Source organism: Lampris incognitus, chromosome 21, assembly GCF_029633865.1.
Source record: "Lampris incognitus isolate fLamInc1 chromosome 21, fLamInc1.hap2, whole genome shotgun sequence".
Taxonomy (NCBI): domain Eukaryota; kingdom Metazoa; phylum Chordata; class Actinopteri; order Lampriformes; family Lampridae; genus Lampris; species Lampris incognitus.
Genome location: NC_079231.1, coordinates 26,429,721 through 26,449,513, shown reverse-complemented (window position 1 = coordinate 26,449,513; position 19,793 = coordinate 26,429,721). Strand labels below are relative to the sequence as shown.

At 42.9% G+C, this 19,793-nt stretch overlaps 1 protein-coding gene across 1 annotated transcript in view; it reads right to left on the bottom strand.

Annotated features, from left to right (window-relative positions):
- Window positions 1-19,244, bottom strand: part of rtraf (RNA transcription, translation and transport factor) — a 31,266-nt gene extending 12,022 nt beyond the window's left edge. The window contains exons 1-6 of the mRNA XM_056301230.1: window positions 19,108-19,244; window positions 18,283-18,407; window positions 16,683-16,782; window positions 14,800-14,877; window positions 10,352-10,440; window positions 4,898-4,966 (exon numbers count right to left, since the gene is read on the bottom strand). Of these exons, the coding sequence (XP_056157205.1) occupies window positions 4,898-4,966; window positions 10,352-10,440; window positions 14,800-14,877; window positions 16,683-16,782; window positions 18,283-18,407; window positions 19,108-19,168 (522 nt within the window). The 5' untranslated portion in view covers window positions 19,169-19,244. The remainder of the gene's footprint in view (window positions 1-4,897; window positions 4,967-10,351; window positions 10,441-14,799; window positions 14,878-16,682; window positions 16,783-18,282; window positions 18,408-19,107) is intronic.
- Between the last annotated feature and the right edge of the window lie 549 nt (window positions 19,245-19,793).

The window sequence follows — 19,793 nt, the reverse complement described above, 5'->3', positions numbered from 1 at the left end:
CCTGATAACTGCATGGACCGAGAAGAAAACTGCAGACACTGTACATTAATACCCTGCTAACTGCATGGACCGAGAAGAAAACTGCAGACACTTTACATTAATACCCTGCTAACTGCATGGACCGAGAAGAAAACTGCAGACACTGTACATTAATACCCTGCTAACTGCATGGACCGAGAAGAAAACTGCAGACACTGTACATTAATACCCTGCTAACTGCATGGACCGAGAAGAAAACTGCAGACACTGTACATTAATACCCTGCTAACTGCATGGACCGAGAAGAAAACTACAGACACTGTACATTAATACCCTGCTAACTGCATGGACCGAGAAGAAAACTACAGACACTGTACATTAATACCCAGCTAACTGCATGGACCGAGAAGAAACCTGCAGACACTGTACATTAATACCCAGCTAACTGCATGGACCGAGAAGAAAACTGCAGACACTGTACGTTAATATCCTGATAACTGCATGGACTGAGAAGAAACCTGCAGACACTGTACATTAATACCCTGCTAACTGCATGGACCGAGAAGAAAACTGCAGACACTGTATATTAATACCCTGCTAACTGCATGGACCGAGAAGAAAACTGCAGACACTGTACATTAATACCCTGCTAACTGCATGGACCGAGAAGAAAACTGCAGACACTGTACGTTAATGTCCTGCTAACTGCATGGACCGAGAAGAAAACTGCAGACACTGTACATTAATACCCGGCTAACTGCATGGACCGAGAAGAAAACTGCAGACACTGTACGTTAATGTCCTGCTAACTGCATGGACCGAGAAGAAAACTGCAGACACTGTACATTAATATCCTGCTAACTGCATGGACCGAGAATAAAACTGCAGACACTGTACATTAATACCCTGCTAACTGCATGGACCAAGAAGAAACCTGCAGACACTGTACATTAATACCCTGCTAACTGCATCGACCGAGAAGAACACTGCAGACACTGTACATTAATATCCTGCTAACTGCATCGACCGAGAAGAAAACTGCAGACACTGTACATTAATACCCTGCTAACTGCATGGACCAAGAAGAAACCTGCAGACACTGTACATTAATACCCTGCTAACTGCATCGACCGAGAAGAACACTGCAGACACTGTACATTAATATCCTGCTAACTGCATGGACCGAGAAGAAAACTGCAGACACTGTACATTAATATCCTGCTAACTGCATGGACCGAGAAGAAAACTGCAGACACTGTACATTAATATCCTGATAACTGCATGGACCGAGAAGAAAACTGCAGACACTGTACATTAATATCCTGCTAACTGCATGGACCGAGAAGAAAACTACAGACACTGTACATTAATACCCTGCTAACTGCATGGACCGAGAAGAAAACTGCAGACACTGTACATTAATATCCTGATAACTGCATGGACCGAGAAGAAAACTACAGACACTGTACGTTAATATCCTGCTAACTGCATGGACCGAGAAGAAAACTGCAGACACTGTACATTAATACCCTGCTAACTGCATGGACCAAGAAGAAACCTGCAGACACTGTACATTAATATCCTGCTAACTGCATGGACCGAGAAGAAAACTGCAGACACTGTACATTAATATCCTGCTAACTGCATGGACCGAGAAGAAAACTGCAGACACTGTACATTAATATCCTGATAACTGCATGGACCGAGAAGAAAACTGCAGACACTGTACATTAATATCCTGCTAACTGCATGGACCGAGAAGAAACCTGCAGACACTGTACATTAATACCCTGCTAACTGCATGGACCGAGAAGAAAACTACAGACACTGTACATTAATACCCTGCTAACTGCATGGACCGAGAAGAAAACTACAGACACTGTACATTAATACCCTGCTAACTGCATGGACCGAGAAGAAAACTACAGACACTGTACATTAATACCCAGCTAACTGCATGGACCGAGAAGAAAACTACAGACACTGTACATTAATACCCTGCTAACTGCATGGACCGAGAAGAAAACTACAGACACTGTACATTAATACCCAGCTAACTGCATGGACCGAGAAGAAACCTGCAGACACTGTACATTAATATCCTGATAACTGCATGGACCGAGAAGAAAACTGCAGACACTGTACGTTAATATCCTGATAACTGCATGGACTGAGAAGAAACCTGCAGACACTGTACATTAATACCCAGCTAACTGCATGGACCGAGAAGAAAACTGCAGACACTGTACGTTAATATCCTGATAACTGCATGGACTGAGAAGAAACCTGCAGACACTGTACATTAATACCCTGCTAACTGCATGGACCGAGAAGAAAACTGCAGACACTGTATATTAATACCCTGCTAACTGCATGGACCGAGAAGAAAACTGCAGACACTGTACATTAATACCCTGCTAACTGCATGGACCGAGAAGAAAACTGCAGACACTGTACATTAATACCCGGCTAACTGCATGGACCGAGAAGAAAACTGCAGACACTGTACGTTAATGTCCTGCTAACTGCATGGACCGAGAAGAAAACTGCAGACACTGTACATTAATATCCTGCTAACTGCATGGACCGAGAATAAAACTGCAGACACTGTACATTAATACCCTGCTAACTGCATGGACCAAGAAGAAACCTGCAGACACTGTACATTAATACCCTGCTAACTGCATCGACCGAGAAGAACACTGCAGACACTGTACATTAATATCCTGCTAACTGCATGGACCGAGAAGAAAACTGCAGACACTGTACATTAATATCCTGCTAACTGCATGGACCGAGAAGAAAACTGCAGACACTGTACATTAATATCCTGATAACTGCATGGACCGAGAAGAAAACTGCAGACACTGTACATTAATATCCTGCTAACTGCATGGACCGAGAAGAAAACTACAGACACTGTACATTAATACCCTGCTAACTGCATGGACCGAGAAGAAAACTGCAGACACTGTACATTAATATCCTGATAACTGCATGGACCGAGAAGAAAACTACAGACACTGTACGTTAATATCCTGCTAACTGCATGGACCGAGAAGAAAACTGCAGACACTGTACATTAATACCCTGCTAACTGCATGGACCAAGAAGAAACCTGCAGACACTGTACATTAATATCCTGCTAACTGCATGGACCGAGAAGAAAACTGCAGACACTGTACATTAATATCCTGCTAACTGCATGGACCGAGAAGAAAACTGCAGACACTGTACATTAATATCCTGATAACTGCATGGACCGAGAAGAAAACTGCAGACACTGTACATTAATATCCTGCTAACTGCATGGACCGAGAAGAAACCTGCAGACACTGTACATTAATACCCTGCTAACTGCATGGACCGAGAAGAAAACTACAGACACTGTACATTAATACCCTGCTAACTGCATGGACCGAGAAGAAAACTGCAGACACTGTACATTAATATCCTGCTAACTGCATGGACCGAGAAGAAAACTACAGACACTGTACATTAATACCCAGCTAACTGCATGGACCGAGAAGAAAACTACAGACACTGTACATTAATACCCTGCTAACTGCATGGACCGAGAAGAAAACTACAGACACTGTACATTAATACCCAGCTAACTGCATGGACCGAGAAGAAACCTGCAGACACTGTACATTAATATCCTGATAACTGCATGGACCGAGAAGAAAACTGCAGACACTGTACATTAATATCCTGATAACTGCATGGACCGAGAAGAGACCTGCAGACACTGTACATTAATACCCTGCTAACTGCACGGACCGAGAAGAAACTGCAGACACTGTAAATTAATACCCAGCTAACTGCATGGACCGAGAAGAAAACTGCAGACACTGTACATTAATACCCTGCTAACTGCATGGACCGAGAAGAAAACTGCAGACACTGTACATTAATACCCTGCTAACTGCATGGACCGAGAAGAAAACTGCAGACACTGTACGTTAATGTCCTGCTAACTGCATGGACCGAGAAGAAAACTGCAGACACTGTACATTAATATCCTGCTAACTGCATGGACCGAGAAGAAAACTGCAGACACTGTACATTAATATCCTGATAACTGCATGGACCGAGAAGAAAACTACAGACACTGTACGTTAATATCCTGCTAACTGCATCGACCGAGAAGAAAACTGCAGACACTGTACATTAATACCCTTCTAACTGCATGGACCAAGAAGAAACCTGCAGACACTGTACATTAATATCCTGCTAACTGCATGGACCGAGAAGAAAACTGCAGACACTGTACATTAATATCCTGCTAATTGCATGGACCGAAAGAAAACTGCAGACAATGTACATTAATACCCTGCTAACTGCATCGACCGAGAAGAAAACTGCAGACACTGTACATTAATATCCTGCTAACTGCATGGACCGAGAAGAAACCTGCAGACACTGTACATTAATACTCTGCTAACTGCATGGAACGAGAAGAAACCTGCAGACACTACATTAATACCCTGCTAACTGCATGGACCGAGAAGAAAACTGCAGACACTGTACATTAACAGCCTAAAACTGTGAAATCAAACAAACAATTCATAGTAAAAGGAGTCGATATAAGAAATAAAAGTTATGGAAGAATAAAGGATGCAAAACAATAGTGATACATCATAAAAAGTAATAATAGCATTTTTATATTGCACATTCTGTAACTAAAGATGCTGTTTGTCTTTGTTTCACAGCAGTGTTTAAATTAAATCCATTTGCTTCAACAGCAGGGATATGTGACAACGCAGTCCAGTGAAGAACACTGCTAAGCCTTTTCTATTTTCAGTGACGTTGTTCATATCCATCAAATTATACATTTCCCACAGTGAGGCAGGTGAGTTCCCTGCAGGACTGCACAATATCTTTATATTTCCCAGATCATCAAGTTCAGCTTTACCTCTTTAGCCTGGCCGGACTTAGCGATGGCCTCTGAAGACAGCCTCTCCTGGATCAGAATACGAATGGCCTGGCAGACGGACACAACCATGATACACATGACTCATACTGTATAAAGGGCTGTGTATTTCAGGACAGAGCCAAATATAAAATACAACTCATAAAAACAATGTCATCAACAAACAATAACACTGCATTCAAAAGATATACACAAACACATCTAAAGCTAACTTAATTTGTCACTGTAATCACACACACACACAAACCAAAATACCCGTGGTGCACTTCCACTACAACTTCCACAACTTCCCCTACAATTTATCCTACAACTTCCACCACAGCTTCCACTACAGCTTACCCTAAAACTTCCACTACAACTTACCTTACAACTTACCCTAAAACTTCCGACTACAACTTCGACTACAACTTACCCTTCAACTTCCACTACAGCTTCCACTACAATTTACCCTACAACTTTCACTAAAACTTACCCTACAACTTCCACTACAACTTACCCAACTTCAACTACATCTTACACTACAGCATACCCTACAACTTACCCAACGACTGCCACTACAGCTTACGCTACAACTTACACTACAGCTTACACTACAACCTACCCTACAACTTCTGCTACTGCCTACACTACAACTTACCCTAAAACGTCCACTACAAATTCCACTACAACTTTCACCAGATCTTACACTACAACTTACCCTACAAATTCCACTGCAACTTACCCTACAACTTCCACTATAACTTACCCTTCAACTTCCACTACAGCTTCCACCAAACTTACCCTACAACTTCCACTACAGCTTCCACTACAACTTACACCACATCTTACCCTACAACTGACACTACAAATTCCACTACAACTTCCAAGACAACTTACCCTACAATTTCCACTACAGATCACACTACAACTTTCACTACAGCTCACACGACAACTTCCACAACTTCCACTACAACTTCCACTACAACTTCCAGTACAACCTCCACTACAACTTCCACTACAGCTTACGCTACAACTTCCAGTACAACTTCCACTACAGCTTATATTACAACTTCCACGACAGCTTACACTACAACGTCCACTACGGCTTACACTACAACTTACCCTACAACTGCCAGTATGGCTTACACTAAAACTTACCCTACAACTTCCACGACAACTTCCACTACAGTTTCCACTACAACTTCCACGACAGCTTAGACTACAGCTTACACAACAATTTACACTACAGCTCACACTACGACTTCCACTACAACTTACCCTAAAACTTCCACTACAACCTCCACTACAACTTCCACTACAGCTTACCCTAGAACTTCCACTAAAACTTACCCTTCAACTTCCACTACATCTTCCACTACAACTTACCCTACATCTTACCCTACAACTTCCACTACAACGTCCAAGACAACTTACCCTACAACTTCCACTACAATTTCCACTAAAGTTCACACTACGACTTCCACTACAACTTAGTCTACAACTTCCACTACAACGTCCAAGACAACTTACCCTACAACTTCCACTACAATTTCCACTAAAGTTCACACTACAACTTACACTACAGCTTCCACTACAGCTCACACTACGACTTCCACTACAACTTAGTCTACAACTTCCACTACAACTTACCCTGAAACTTCCACTACAACCTCCACTACAACTTCCACTACAGCTTACCCTAGAACTTCCACTAAAACTTACCCTTCAACTTCCACTACATCTTCCACTACAACTTACCCTACAACTTCCACTACAGCTTCCACTACATCTTACCCTACAACTGACACTACAACTGATACTACAACTTCCACTACAAATTCCACTACAACTTCCACTACAATTTCCACTAAAGTTCACACTACAACTTCCACTACAGCTTACACTACAACTTCCACTACAGCTCACATTACAACTTTCACTACAGCTATCACTACAAGTTACCCTACAGCTTACACGACAACTTCCACTAAAACTTCCACTACAATTTAAAATACAACTTCCACTACAACTTCTCTTATAGCTTCCATTACAGCTTACCCTGAAACTTCCACTACAACCTCCACTACAACTTCCACTACAGCTTACCCTAGAACTTCCACTAAAACTTACCCTTCAACTTCCACTAAATCTTACACTACAACTTGCCCTTCAACTTCCACTACGGCTTATACTACAAGTTACTCTACAACATCCACTACGGCTTCCACTACAACTTACCCTACAACTTCCACTAAAACTTACATTACAACTTACACTACAGCTTACACTACAACTTCCAAAACAACTTACCCTACAATGTCCACTACAACTTCCACTACAGCTTACCCTACAACTTCCACTACAGCTTCCATTAAAACTTCCAAGACAACTTACCCTTCAACTTCCACTACAGCTTACACTACAACCTACCCTACAACTTACACTACAGCTTCCCCTACAATTTATCCTATAACTTCGACTACAACTTACCCAAAAACTTCCACTACAACTTCCACTACAGCTTACCCTAGAACTTCCACTAAAACTTACCCTTCAACTTCCACTACATCTTCCACTACAACTTACCCTTCAACTTCCACTATGGCTTCCACTACAACTTACTCTACAACTTCCACTATGGCTTCCACTACAACTTACTCTACAAATTCCACTACAGCTTCCACTACAATTTAAACTACAACTTCCATGACAGCTTATATTACAACTTACACTACAGCTTACACTACAACTTCCACAACGTACCCTACAACTTCCACTACAGCTTCCATTAAAACTTACCCTACAACGTCCACTACAGCTTACACTACAACTTCCACTACAACTACAACTTCCAGTACAACTTACACCACAGCTTAAACTACAGCTTATATTGCAACTTACACTACAACTTCCCCAACAACTTCCCCTACAACGTCCACTACAACTTCCGTTATAGCTTTCACTACATCTTACCCTACAACGTCCATTACAACTTTCACTACAACTTCCACGACAGCTTACATTACAACTTCCACTACAGCTTCCACTACAACTTCCACAACAATGTACCCTACAACTTGCACTACAGCTTCCATTACAATTTCCACTACAGCTCACACTACAACCTCCAACACAACTTACCCTACCACGCCCACTACAACTTCCACTACAGCTTCCACTACAGCTTACCCTATAGCTTCCGTTACAACTTCCACTACAGCTCACACTACAACTTCCACAACAACTTACCCTACAACTTGCATTGCAGCTTCCGTTACAACTTCCACTACAGCTCACACTACAACTTCCAAAACAACTTACCCTACAATGTCCACTACAACTTCCACTACAGCTTTCATTACAACTTAGCGTACAACTTAACCTACAACTTCCACTACAGCATACCCTACAAATTACCCTACAGCTTCCACTACAAATTCCACTACAGCTTACACGACAACTGACACTACAACTTACACTAATAATTCCACTACAACTTCCACTACAGCTCACACTACAACTTCCACTACAGCTTACACTACAACTTCCAATACAGCTCACACTACAGCTCGCACTACAACTTCCACTACAACTTCCACAACTTCCACTACAGCTTACCCTACAGCTTACCCTACAGCTTAAACTACAACTTACCCCAAAACATACCCTACAACTCCCATTACACTTCCACTACAGCTTCCACTACAATTTAAACTACAACTTCCCCTACAACTTATCCTTCAACTTCCATTACACTTCCACTACAGCTTCCACTACAATTTAAACTACAACTTCCACTATAGTTTCCACTATAGTTTCCACTACAACTTCCACTAAAGCTTACACGACAACTTACCCTACAACTTCCACTACAGCTTACAGTACAACTTCCACTACAGCTTACACTACAACTTCAACTACAGATCACACTACAACTTACCCTACAACTTACAAGTTCCACTAACACTTACCCAATAACTTACTCTACAACTTCCACTAAAACTTACCCTACAACTACAGCTTCCACAACTTCCACTATAGCTTCCACTACAACTTACCCTACAACTTGCAGTACAACTTACACTACAGCTTACATTACAACTTACACTACAACTTACCCTACAACTGACACTACAACTTACCCTACAATTAACACTAATAATTCCACTACAGCTTCCACTACAACTTACGCTACAGCTTACCCTAAAACTTACACTACAGCTTACACGACAACTTACAGAACTACTTACACTACAGCTTAAATTACAGCTTACACGACAACTTACATTACAACCTACACTCTAACACTACAACTTAAACTAAAGCTTACCCTACAACCTACACTACAACTTACACTACAGCTTACACTACAACTTGCATTAAAACCTCCACTACATCTTACGCTACACTACAATTTACACTACAGCTTACAGTACTGCTTACACTACAACTTCCACTACAACTTACATTACAACTTACACTACAGCTTACACTACAACTTACACTGCATCTTCCACTACAGCTTACAGTACAACTTCTACTACATCTTACATTACATTACAACATAGACTACAGCTTACTCTATAGCTTCCACTACATCTTACATTACACTACAACTTCCACGACAGCTTCCACTACAACTTCCACTACAGCTTCCACTGCAACTTCCACTACTGCTTACAGTACATCTTACACGATAACATACACTACAGCTTCCACTACAGCTTCCACTGCAGCTTCCTTGCCTTGACGGTGTGAAATGTGGTTATCTGCACCGGTTCGTTCTCCTGCATCAGATAAAAATCTGGAGGCATCACTACTGCCACCCCAGAGTCCTGCTACCTAGTCAAAAACATTTCTTGACGGACTTGGGGGAAATTGCTGCAGCAAATACAAAAAAGAAATGCATCCCACAGCCCTTCTCTGCCATTTGTCCATCGACACCTTTTGGAATAAACAGAAGCTCACTGGGCAGTGTTGCCAGATTGGGCTACTTTTCATTTGATTGGGCGGGTAAAAATGGCTTTGATAAACATAATTACTATTACATACATACACCGGACAGACAGAGAAACCTTCTACAAAATGGCAGTAAAAAAAAAGAAGAAGGAGGGGGTGCTATTTTTGGGTGGGTTTAGGGTGCTGATTGGGCTGTCTTCTGCCCAATCAGAGCCCTGAATGGAATCTGGCAACACTTTCACTCGGTTCTGTGTCTGAAATCTGTCTGTCACCTACATTGCTACGCAAAACACCACACTTGTTGCTGTGGGTACATATGTGTCACAAGATGCATGACCGTGCAAATACATAGTCCAAATTCAGATTGCAAAATGTATATTTCAAAGACAAAACACTGAATTTTAACTAAACAAATCCAGCTCAGCTATTAAGACCTGCAGTGTAAATGTGGCCTAAGACACAGACCCAAGACAAGGCAGCACAGAGAGACACTATTACCTTGAGCATGACTAGGTAGTCATCATGACGTTGTATCTTGAGAATGTTGGCCAGAGCTGTCACACCTGCCTTAAAATCTGGTGAATTACCTAAAAAAGAAAAAACCACACACACACACACACAAAGTCTGGATTATGTTCTTCTATGGGGGAAAATGAGAGAAAGCTAAAAGAAGGCAGGCACGAAGAAAGTGTCATTGTTTAAACATCAGATTTCCACTGGGTGTATCAAACTGAAATGTATGAATGTTGTGCAACTTCTAGGTACAAGTTGGAAATTAGATATAAACTTTTTCTATTTGTCATGTCAAGTCAAACTTTATTTTTATAGAACATTTCATACACAGGCAACATAATGTGCTTTACATAGAGTAACAATACAATCAAAATAATCATAAAAGTGCAAATGTAGAAAATAAATATGCACATCAACGGGTGTTAGTGCAGTTATACAGGAATCAGAGCAGAATATATCAAACTATACAAAACACACACACACACACACACACACACACCAGCCGTAGGCTGTTGGGAAAAGTAAGGTGTTTAACCTGTTGTTAAATGTGTCCAGTGTGGGGGCCTCTCTCAGGTCCTCAAGCAGGGCTGTCCATCCACTTGGGGCATAAATACAAAAGGCAGCTTCCCTGTTTTACAGCACGACGGGTGGTTAAAAGGCCACTGGACCTGAGAGTTTTTGCTGGTTTGTATCTAATTAGCTGTATCTAATTAGCATTTCTTACACACTGAGGTGCATGGCCATTTACAGCTTTGTATAAAGTAAAGCCATTTTAAACATCGATCCTACAGGGGATGGAGGCATGTTTTGAAACTGCTGCAATGACGTAATTTTTTTGTCTATATAGTATATAGCTTTATTTTGTTAGAGGTACCACTGAATTGTGTGATTGGTTTTGTCATGTGTTTTATATTCATTTTGGCTCGAAATGCAAGGGAGATGTTAATGAGAACAAGTGAATGTTGGGGGGGGGGGCGCATGTTTTGTTTGTTTGTGGAAGTTAAAAATCAATAAAGACATTGTAAAAATAAATCTATTCCAGTGTTGACGGGAGGCCAGTGCAGAGGTCTAAGAACAGGTGTAATCTCTTCATACTCTAGTTCTAGTGAGAACACGTGCTGCCACATGTTGAATTAACTGTAGTTGGTGCACAAGTGATTTTGGGAGGCCGTTGAATAGTCCATTACAGTAGTCCAGTCTACTTGTTATAAATGCATGGATTAATGTCTCACAGTGTGATTTTGATAGAGAGCCCCTTAGTTTTGAAATGTTTTTAAGGTGGTAGAAGGCTGATCTTGAGAGATGACTGATGTGGCTCTTAAAATTTAGATCACCGTCTGTGATCACACCCAGATTTCTAGCTTCACTTTTGCACTTCAGAGACAGAGAGCTGAGATGAGCTGCAATTCTGTGTCTCTGAGTCTTTGCACCAAAAATAAGTGTTTCTGTCTTGTCTTTGTTCAGTTGTAAAAAGTTCTCTGACATCCATAGATTAATATCTTCACTACACCGAGTTAGGGAACGTATGGCATCTAGGTCTTCAGGAGACAGGGATATGTACAGTTGTGAATCATCTGCACAATTATGGTAATATATGTTGTGTTTCTGTGTAACGTGTGAGTGGGAGCATATAGAGATTAAACAGTAATGGTCCGAATGTGTGTGTGACATTGTTGTGTAGGAAGTGGGGTTGTTGTGAAGCATCTAGTGTGTTGGTGTAGTGTTCTGTGCTGTCACGTCTCACTCTCAACCTTCACTGCTGGCAAGCAGAAATGTGAACAGGACAGCCAAGCATGTATGTCTCTCCCTGCCAGTACATCACTTCTCTAACAGCAAGCCCTACATAGCGCCTCCTCGTGGCGACACACGGTAACTGGGTACACCTTGGACCCTGGTTGAACTACAAGGGACCCGGAGGAGGTCTGGCCCCTAGACGTGCGGTACGCAGGCCCACCGGTGTGTGGATATTCCCTGATGCCCAGGAACCACCCCCAGCTTTGGGTTAAATAGTGCCACCTGGTGGATACCTTGGGAGAGGACTAGGCTACGGGAGTAAACACCTACACATCAACGTCCACAGTGCTGTTGCTTTGTTTTTCTTGCCCTTTTGTATGTGTTTAAGTGGGAGAGTACTGCTGGCGTCGTGTGTGGCTGCCGCTTCTCTCTCTCGTAGCGCCCCCTTCCCATCCAACCCTGTATGTCTGTGTTGTGTTTATCTGTTGTCTTGTTTCACCCCGTTTATTGTAAAGCCACTTTGAGTGTTAGAAAAGCGCTATATAAGTTTAATTTATTATTATCATTATTATTATTAAGAATCAAACCTTCGGGTACCCTCACATATGGTATCCACTTTGTCCGAGGCAAAGTCTCCAATAGACACATAGAACTGCCTATCCTGTAGGTAGGTCCTCAACCAGTTCAGAACTGTTGTCAGGCAATAAGCAAGAAAATTGGCATAAAAGTCTGTAAAGGTGCAAAAAGCTTAAAATCCTCAATAAAAGTTACCGGCTAGCTTAGCCACCAGGCTAAAAATAAACCTAGTTAAGCTGGCGGCAGTAGAGATGGTCCAGTAAGCTACGTCCAGCTCAAAGACAACTGAAAACTACTGATAACTTACCCAAATGTCCGATGATTAAAATCTTTTACCTTGTTAAAATATATAGGTAAAATCTAAAAGGATCTAAAATTGTAGCGTAAAATACTGGCTAAAAACTAGATAAAAATGTCAATTTATGACAGAGCTTCTTGCGGTAAAACACAATGCTGATGCATGTGCACACTGTCTAACAGTAGACACAGTGTCTACATGCACATGGCCTTGTGCTATGGTTTGTGGCATGGATTATGGCAGTGGTGCTCAACCCTGCTCCTGGAGAGCTACCCTCCTGCCGGTTTTCACTCCAACCCTGATTTAACAAATCTGATTCAATTAACCAAGATCTTGGTCAGTAGGTAGTTAGTAGAATCAGGTGTGTTAAATTAGGGTTGGAGCGAGAAACGGCAGGCTGGTAGCTCTCCAGGAGCAGGGTTGGGCACCAATGGATTATGGTATGGTTTGTGGCATGGATTATGGCATGGATTTATGGTATGGTTTGTGGCATGGATTATGGTATGGTTTGTGACATGGATTTATGGTATGGTTTGTGGCATGGATTTATGGTATGGTTTGTGGCATGAATTATGGTATGGTTTGTGGCATGGATTATGGTATGGTTTGTGGCATGGATTTATGGTATGGTTTGTGGCATGAATTATGGTATGGTTTGTGGCATGGATTATGGTATGGTTTGTGGTATGGATTTATGGCATGGTTTGTGGTATGGATTTATGGTATGGTTTGTGGCATGGATTTATGGTATGTTTGTGGCATGGATTACGGTATGGTTTGTGGCATGGATTATGGTATGGTTTGTGGCATGGATTATGGTATGGTTTGTGGCATGGATTTATGGCATGGTTTGTGGTATGGATTTATGGTATGGTTTGTGGCATGGATTTATGGCATGGTTTGTGGTATGGATTTATGGTATGGTTTGTGGCATGGATTTATGGTATGTTTGTGGCATGGATTATGGTATGGTTTGTGGCATGGATTATGGTATGGTTTGTGGCATGGATTACGGTATGGTTTGTGGCATGGATTACGGTATGGTTTGTGGCATGGATTACGGTATGGTTTGTGGCATGGATTATGGTATGGTTTGTGGCATGATATGGTAGGGTTTGTGGCATGGATTATAGTATGGTTTGTGGCATGGATATGGTATGGCTTGTGGCATGGACTTATGGTCGAGTTAAAAACGCTGTCATAAGCAGCGTGTTTAACTCTGGTCAGATGAATGCACTCTGCAGGGTAGATTATACATGTTTGATCATCGACTACTGTAGTATTATTACCAGGTTATTTTGCAGAAACAGTAGCACAACCCAACATCAGACAGAGAGGAGGTCTCAGACTGCCTATTATGTTTAAACTGGACAAGTGGGTCGTTGGTGTTTCTTCCTTATGCCACACCATAACAGTATGAAGACAAACTAGAGAAGTCATACTGCCACTACTTCACATCACGCTTTTATTTCTGCACCAGTACTGATAATATACTACCACACCATATACCAACACTTAAAAGTGCAACCGAATTAAGACTACAGATGAGGCATACTGTCGAGCTGCCGAAATAGACACTAGAAATGAAAATATTGCTTTCAAATGATCTCAATATATTTTTATTTACTGCATAGTAATTTTCAAATTTAAAGATTGAATACTGGCACAAAATATGGGCTACTGGCAGGTTTGGTTAAAAAAAAAAACCATTGGCATCAGTGTTTAAAAACCCATAACAATGGAGTCTTTACAGAGACAGAAAACAAAGGTACGCCAGCAGATCGAGAGGGGCAGACGGGGGAAGAGTAGAGGACATGATACCTACTGTCAAGGTTGATGAGCGGGTCTGCTGGTTTACTGTGGTTTGAAGCGGACAGCAGCTGACAGTTCTTATACTTCTCCACTACAGGGAAACACATACAAACCACGTGAGCTCATGCAACTAACGATACTAACGCTCATCCTCTCGCTCCCATCTCTACCGGGTACGAGAGGGAGGTTGGTAGTAGGCAGAGGGTGTTGGATGTGGGTTTAGAAGGGAGTGGTTTTGGGATGTCAGAACTCATGAGTTGAGCTTTTGGAGGTATTGTGGGCCGAATTCAACAAAACATCTGGGATGGAACGTGCCCCCATGATAACCCCAATGTCATATTCACGTTAGCACTCTCATTGGTTGTTGCAGTTTGAGTGTTTCAACAAACAAATACCCCATGATGCAAGGGGCAAATTCCCCCGTTATGTGGACATATTGGAGAATGAAATGTCTTAATCATGACAAAGTACAAACAGATACAAGCAACATGTATGTCAGGGGTTCACGTTCAGGTCAATTTAACACTCATCACATTTACTGGCCTGGACTGGAACCAGTGGACATGTAGTTGTCCCTGCTCACATGCTCTTGTCTGTTTCCTTTAACTCGTCTCTGAAAATGTCTTTCTTCAGATTGGCTTTAAGAAACAACAAGGATTAACGGCCGGATGCTAACCTGCGAAGTAACTCTTTTGTCTTTGTGGCACTGTTCCCTTCATGGCCTCTTCATCATGTTACATAGAATCACATATATAATAGAATCATCTGGTAGGGTGGCGTCCGGGTCGCGTGGTAGTCTATTCCATTACCCACCAACATGGGGATCGCTGGTTCGAATCTCTGTGTTACCTTCGGCTTGGTCAGGTGTCCCTACAGACAAAACTGGCCGTGTCTACGGGTGGAAAGCCGGATGTGGGTATGTGTACTGGTCGCTGCAGTAGCGCTAGCACCTCCTCTGGTCGGTCGGGGCGCCTGTTCGGGGAGGGGGGGGGGGGCTGATGGGAATAGCGTGACCCTCCCTCGCGCTACATCCCCCAGGTGAAACGCCTCATTGTCAGGTGAAAAGAAGCGGCTGGCGCCTCCACATGTATGGGAGGAGACATGTGGTAGTCTGCAGTCCTCCCCGGATCAGCAGAGGGGGTGGAGCAGTGACCGGGATGGCTCGGAAGAGTGGGGTAATTGGCCAAGTGCAATTGGAGAGAAAAAGGGGGGAAATAAAATAAATAAATAGATAGATAGATAAAAAAAACATCTGATCATAGAATCATCTCTTCCAGATGATTCTATCAGTTACACAGTGGACTGAGGAACAGCAATTGCCGTGAACCATGATGCTTGTTACGGTGCTTCAGCACCATCATCACAGATTAGGTGGTTTTCCACCCAGTTCTGGGAACCTTTTTGAAGAACTGAAGAGTCTGGAGCCATCACCAGGATAATTACGTAGGTCACTAAAGTGTGCATTCCCACAGCACTGCAAGAGCCATGAAGATTCTTTAAATTACAAGTGTGTGGCGCGACATCTCAACATGCGATAAAACGACAAATTAACACAAGCTACGTGGAGGACATTGAGACTGACCCAGAACCCCCCCCCCCCCACCCACAGCTTAGGCATCGCTGGATATAATAACTGGACACTGGTCAATAATAAGAAGGTTTACATATTAGTTAAAAAGCACATTTAATTTACACTGACTTGCTTGGTAGCCGATCTCAACGCCATAAAAACTAAAACCATGTTTACTTTGCTGGTCAAGTCAAGTCAGGTGTGAGGATTTTTTGTTGTTGCAGTTTTGCCGTGATATTAAACTGCACACAACATGTTTCTTGAGTCAACATTCATCCTAGGAAATGCAACATGCAGAGAGACTCACGAATACACAAGCCTCTTACCGTTGTCTCCATATTCGTACCGCACAGCCAGCCCTAATAACCAGTCCACTGCCTCCTGTCTCTCCTGTACGCTGAACGGACAGCTGACGTCCTGCAGGTACTGCACAGAGAAATGCGAGCTTAAACACCACACCTGGCTGCAACATAAAGCAAGTAAACAACACAGACATTCTCTTACAGCCACCCCACACGTACTAAAAACCACCACCTTAAAACACAAAGAGCTCTTCCTATGAGTGACTTCATGTTCTGTGTCACCGTTCTTTATAATTCCTGACAGCATCCTGAGTCCAGTACTCTGTCTTATGGGTCAGCTGGTGCTGAAACAGTGGAACCATCCAAGACTCTGATGTGCCTCCAACCCCCCCCCCTTTTTTTTTTCTCCCCAATTGTACTTTGCCAATTACCCCACTCTTCCAAGCCGTCTCGGTCTCTGCTCCACACCCTCTGCCGATCCGGGGAGGGCTGCAGCCTACCACATGCCTCCTCCCATACGCGTGGAGTCACCAGCCGCTTCTTTTCACCTGACAGTGAGGAGTTCCACCAGGGGGACGTAGCGCGTGGGAGGATCACGCTATTCCCCCAGTCCCTGCCCCCTCCCCGAACAGGCACCCTGACCGACCAGAGGAGGTGCTAGTGCAGCGACCAGGACAAATACCCACAAACAGCTTCCCACCGGCAGACACAGCCAACTGTGTCTGTAGGGACGGCCAACCAAGCCGGAGGTAACAAGGGGATTCAAACCGGTGATCCCTGTGTTGGTAGGCAACAGAATAGACTGCTATGCCACCCTGATGCCCAGAACACCATTTCTGCCATTACTATAAAAAGCAAGTTCAAGCTGAAGATGTGAGGAGAATAGTGGCATGAAGGTGTGCAGATCTAGTAACTGGCCCCGGTAAGCAAGTTCATGCTTCACCAACATGAACCATACAAGCTGGCTAGATGGAGATGTGACAGTGAAAAACTCAAGCCACAGGAACATCCCAGAGGTTAGAAAAAGACCCAGTATGTGTTTTGTTTATGTGGGGATAGAAGCATAACAACATATCCAAAAGTAAGGTTTAAATGCAGTCTTCTCCACTGTAAGCCTTTCTGAGAAGACTTACTTGGTGAGACGATGTCTTAACTCAGTTTGGCTCGAACTGACATGGTTTCATTCACAACAAACATCCGTGGTTTGATTATGTCTGGCCATCCTGGGTTTTTACTGGGAACCAGGCTTGATTATGGAATTAAACATGGTTCAATCGCTAATAAACACAGACAAAGTGAAATTGATAGGTAAATGTTGTGTGTCTTGGAAAACATACTGTGTTTCACCATATGTCTTTGCAAGACAAGTGGACGTGTTCTCTAAATTTCTGTCTGCATTTTTTTTCAGCTTTGAAACAAATCTGATTCCAAAGATTAAACACTTTAACAGGACTCCAGTAGAGTAAATGTGTGATGGTCTTTCATCAAGTGTTGGGATAAACAGCATTAACTATAGAAGTATAGTGATATACAGTACAGATATATATATTCCTATACAGTACATCAGGTGTTGGATAAGCAGCATTAACTACTGTTATATGTTGGTATGCAGCACAGGTCTCACCTTCTGGAAGGCGTTTGGCCATTCGGAGCTTGGGATGTTTCGGAGATTGCCCCGGTCCTCTATCTTGTAATGCCTGATCTTCTGGTCCTCCAGCCAGACGATGCAGTTCCTGAACTCAGTCTCATCTGTGGACAGCAGAACCGACCACATGGCCGCCGTCAGCACGCAGACAGCCCACCCCGCGCCTAACCCAGCCCCTGATACAGCCCTCAACTACAACAGCGCACAGTAACACACACACCGACACGCACACAAGGGGGCAGTCAGAGGCTAAACAAACAAACAAACAAACAAATATAATCTAGATTATTTTGCTCTTTATTTGTTCAGCACTTTCCTTACCGTTGAGTGTTTCTTTTAACCAAGTTTTTTAAAACCGCAAATAAAATCAATCTCACTTAGTGCAGAGACCGACATGGTGGCTGTAGGCCAGCCAGCCGGCCGGCTGCCTGCCCTGGCTGGCCAGCGCGAGCGAGGGAGCGAGGACGCAGCGGCCAGCTGGCACGTTAGCCGCTACTATGCACCGGACGCAGCTAATCGCCAACACACTAGTTGCAAAGGTCCGCGGAATTAACGTTACATTTGCCTTTACACGACATGTTCCTTTTGCTTATGACTTGATTGTAAGATTAATCTGAGTAGTGTATTATAATATTTAACGGTGTTTAGCCTGGAGCAGAACAAAGCGGGTACATGTCGTGATCCCGTATGCGTGACGTCGGCTATCTCGTCTGGCACCTAGAACCGCTAGCTATAGCCAACTACCCGGGTAGTTAGCTATGGCTAGCGCCGAAATAAAGATACGTCTCGTTAAATATTTCTTACCCGTGCAGTTAAATCCGTCAGGATTATGATAATCTAAAGCAGTCAGTTTTCTCCGGAACATTTCAATGTGTTTTCTGCCTCAGATAATGGCCACGCTGGACGAGGGAGGGCTAAAGCGGCTTGCTGGCAGCTAACTGGTGCTATGGCGCATGCGCAGGACGCGCCGTGTGCGGCTTTCAAGCGCAGTCGTGAACATGAAAGTACCGTTTAGTTTCGTTTAGTTTAGTTTAGTTTAGTGTGTATTTGACAGGGACAAGGCACAATTTTACAACTGCACCAGAGTTAGCCGGCAGCTAATTTGCATCTGCAGTCACTGGGCAGGCAAACAAACAACAATTAATACAGAAGTAAAAACACAATACATAAGAAAACTATTGGACAGGCAGACAAAGAACAATCAAGACAAAATAAAAATATGACAATACATCAGAAAAACAATCTCAAAAGTTATAATTACAATCTGATCTATTTAAAACAGTGGATGATGAACTGATTCAACTCTCTGATGACAGTAAGCAGTTCTAGTCCTGTTCTAGGCCTTCTGCTCTAATCCTTTTGTTGGATCCGCAGCTCCGAGTCAGTACGCCTAAAACACAGGCTTTCAATCTGCATCTCTTTGCTGCTCTGTGCATATATCCTCTGCACTGCTCTGCGCATATATCCTCTGTGCTGCTCTGCGCATATAT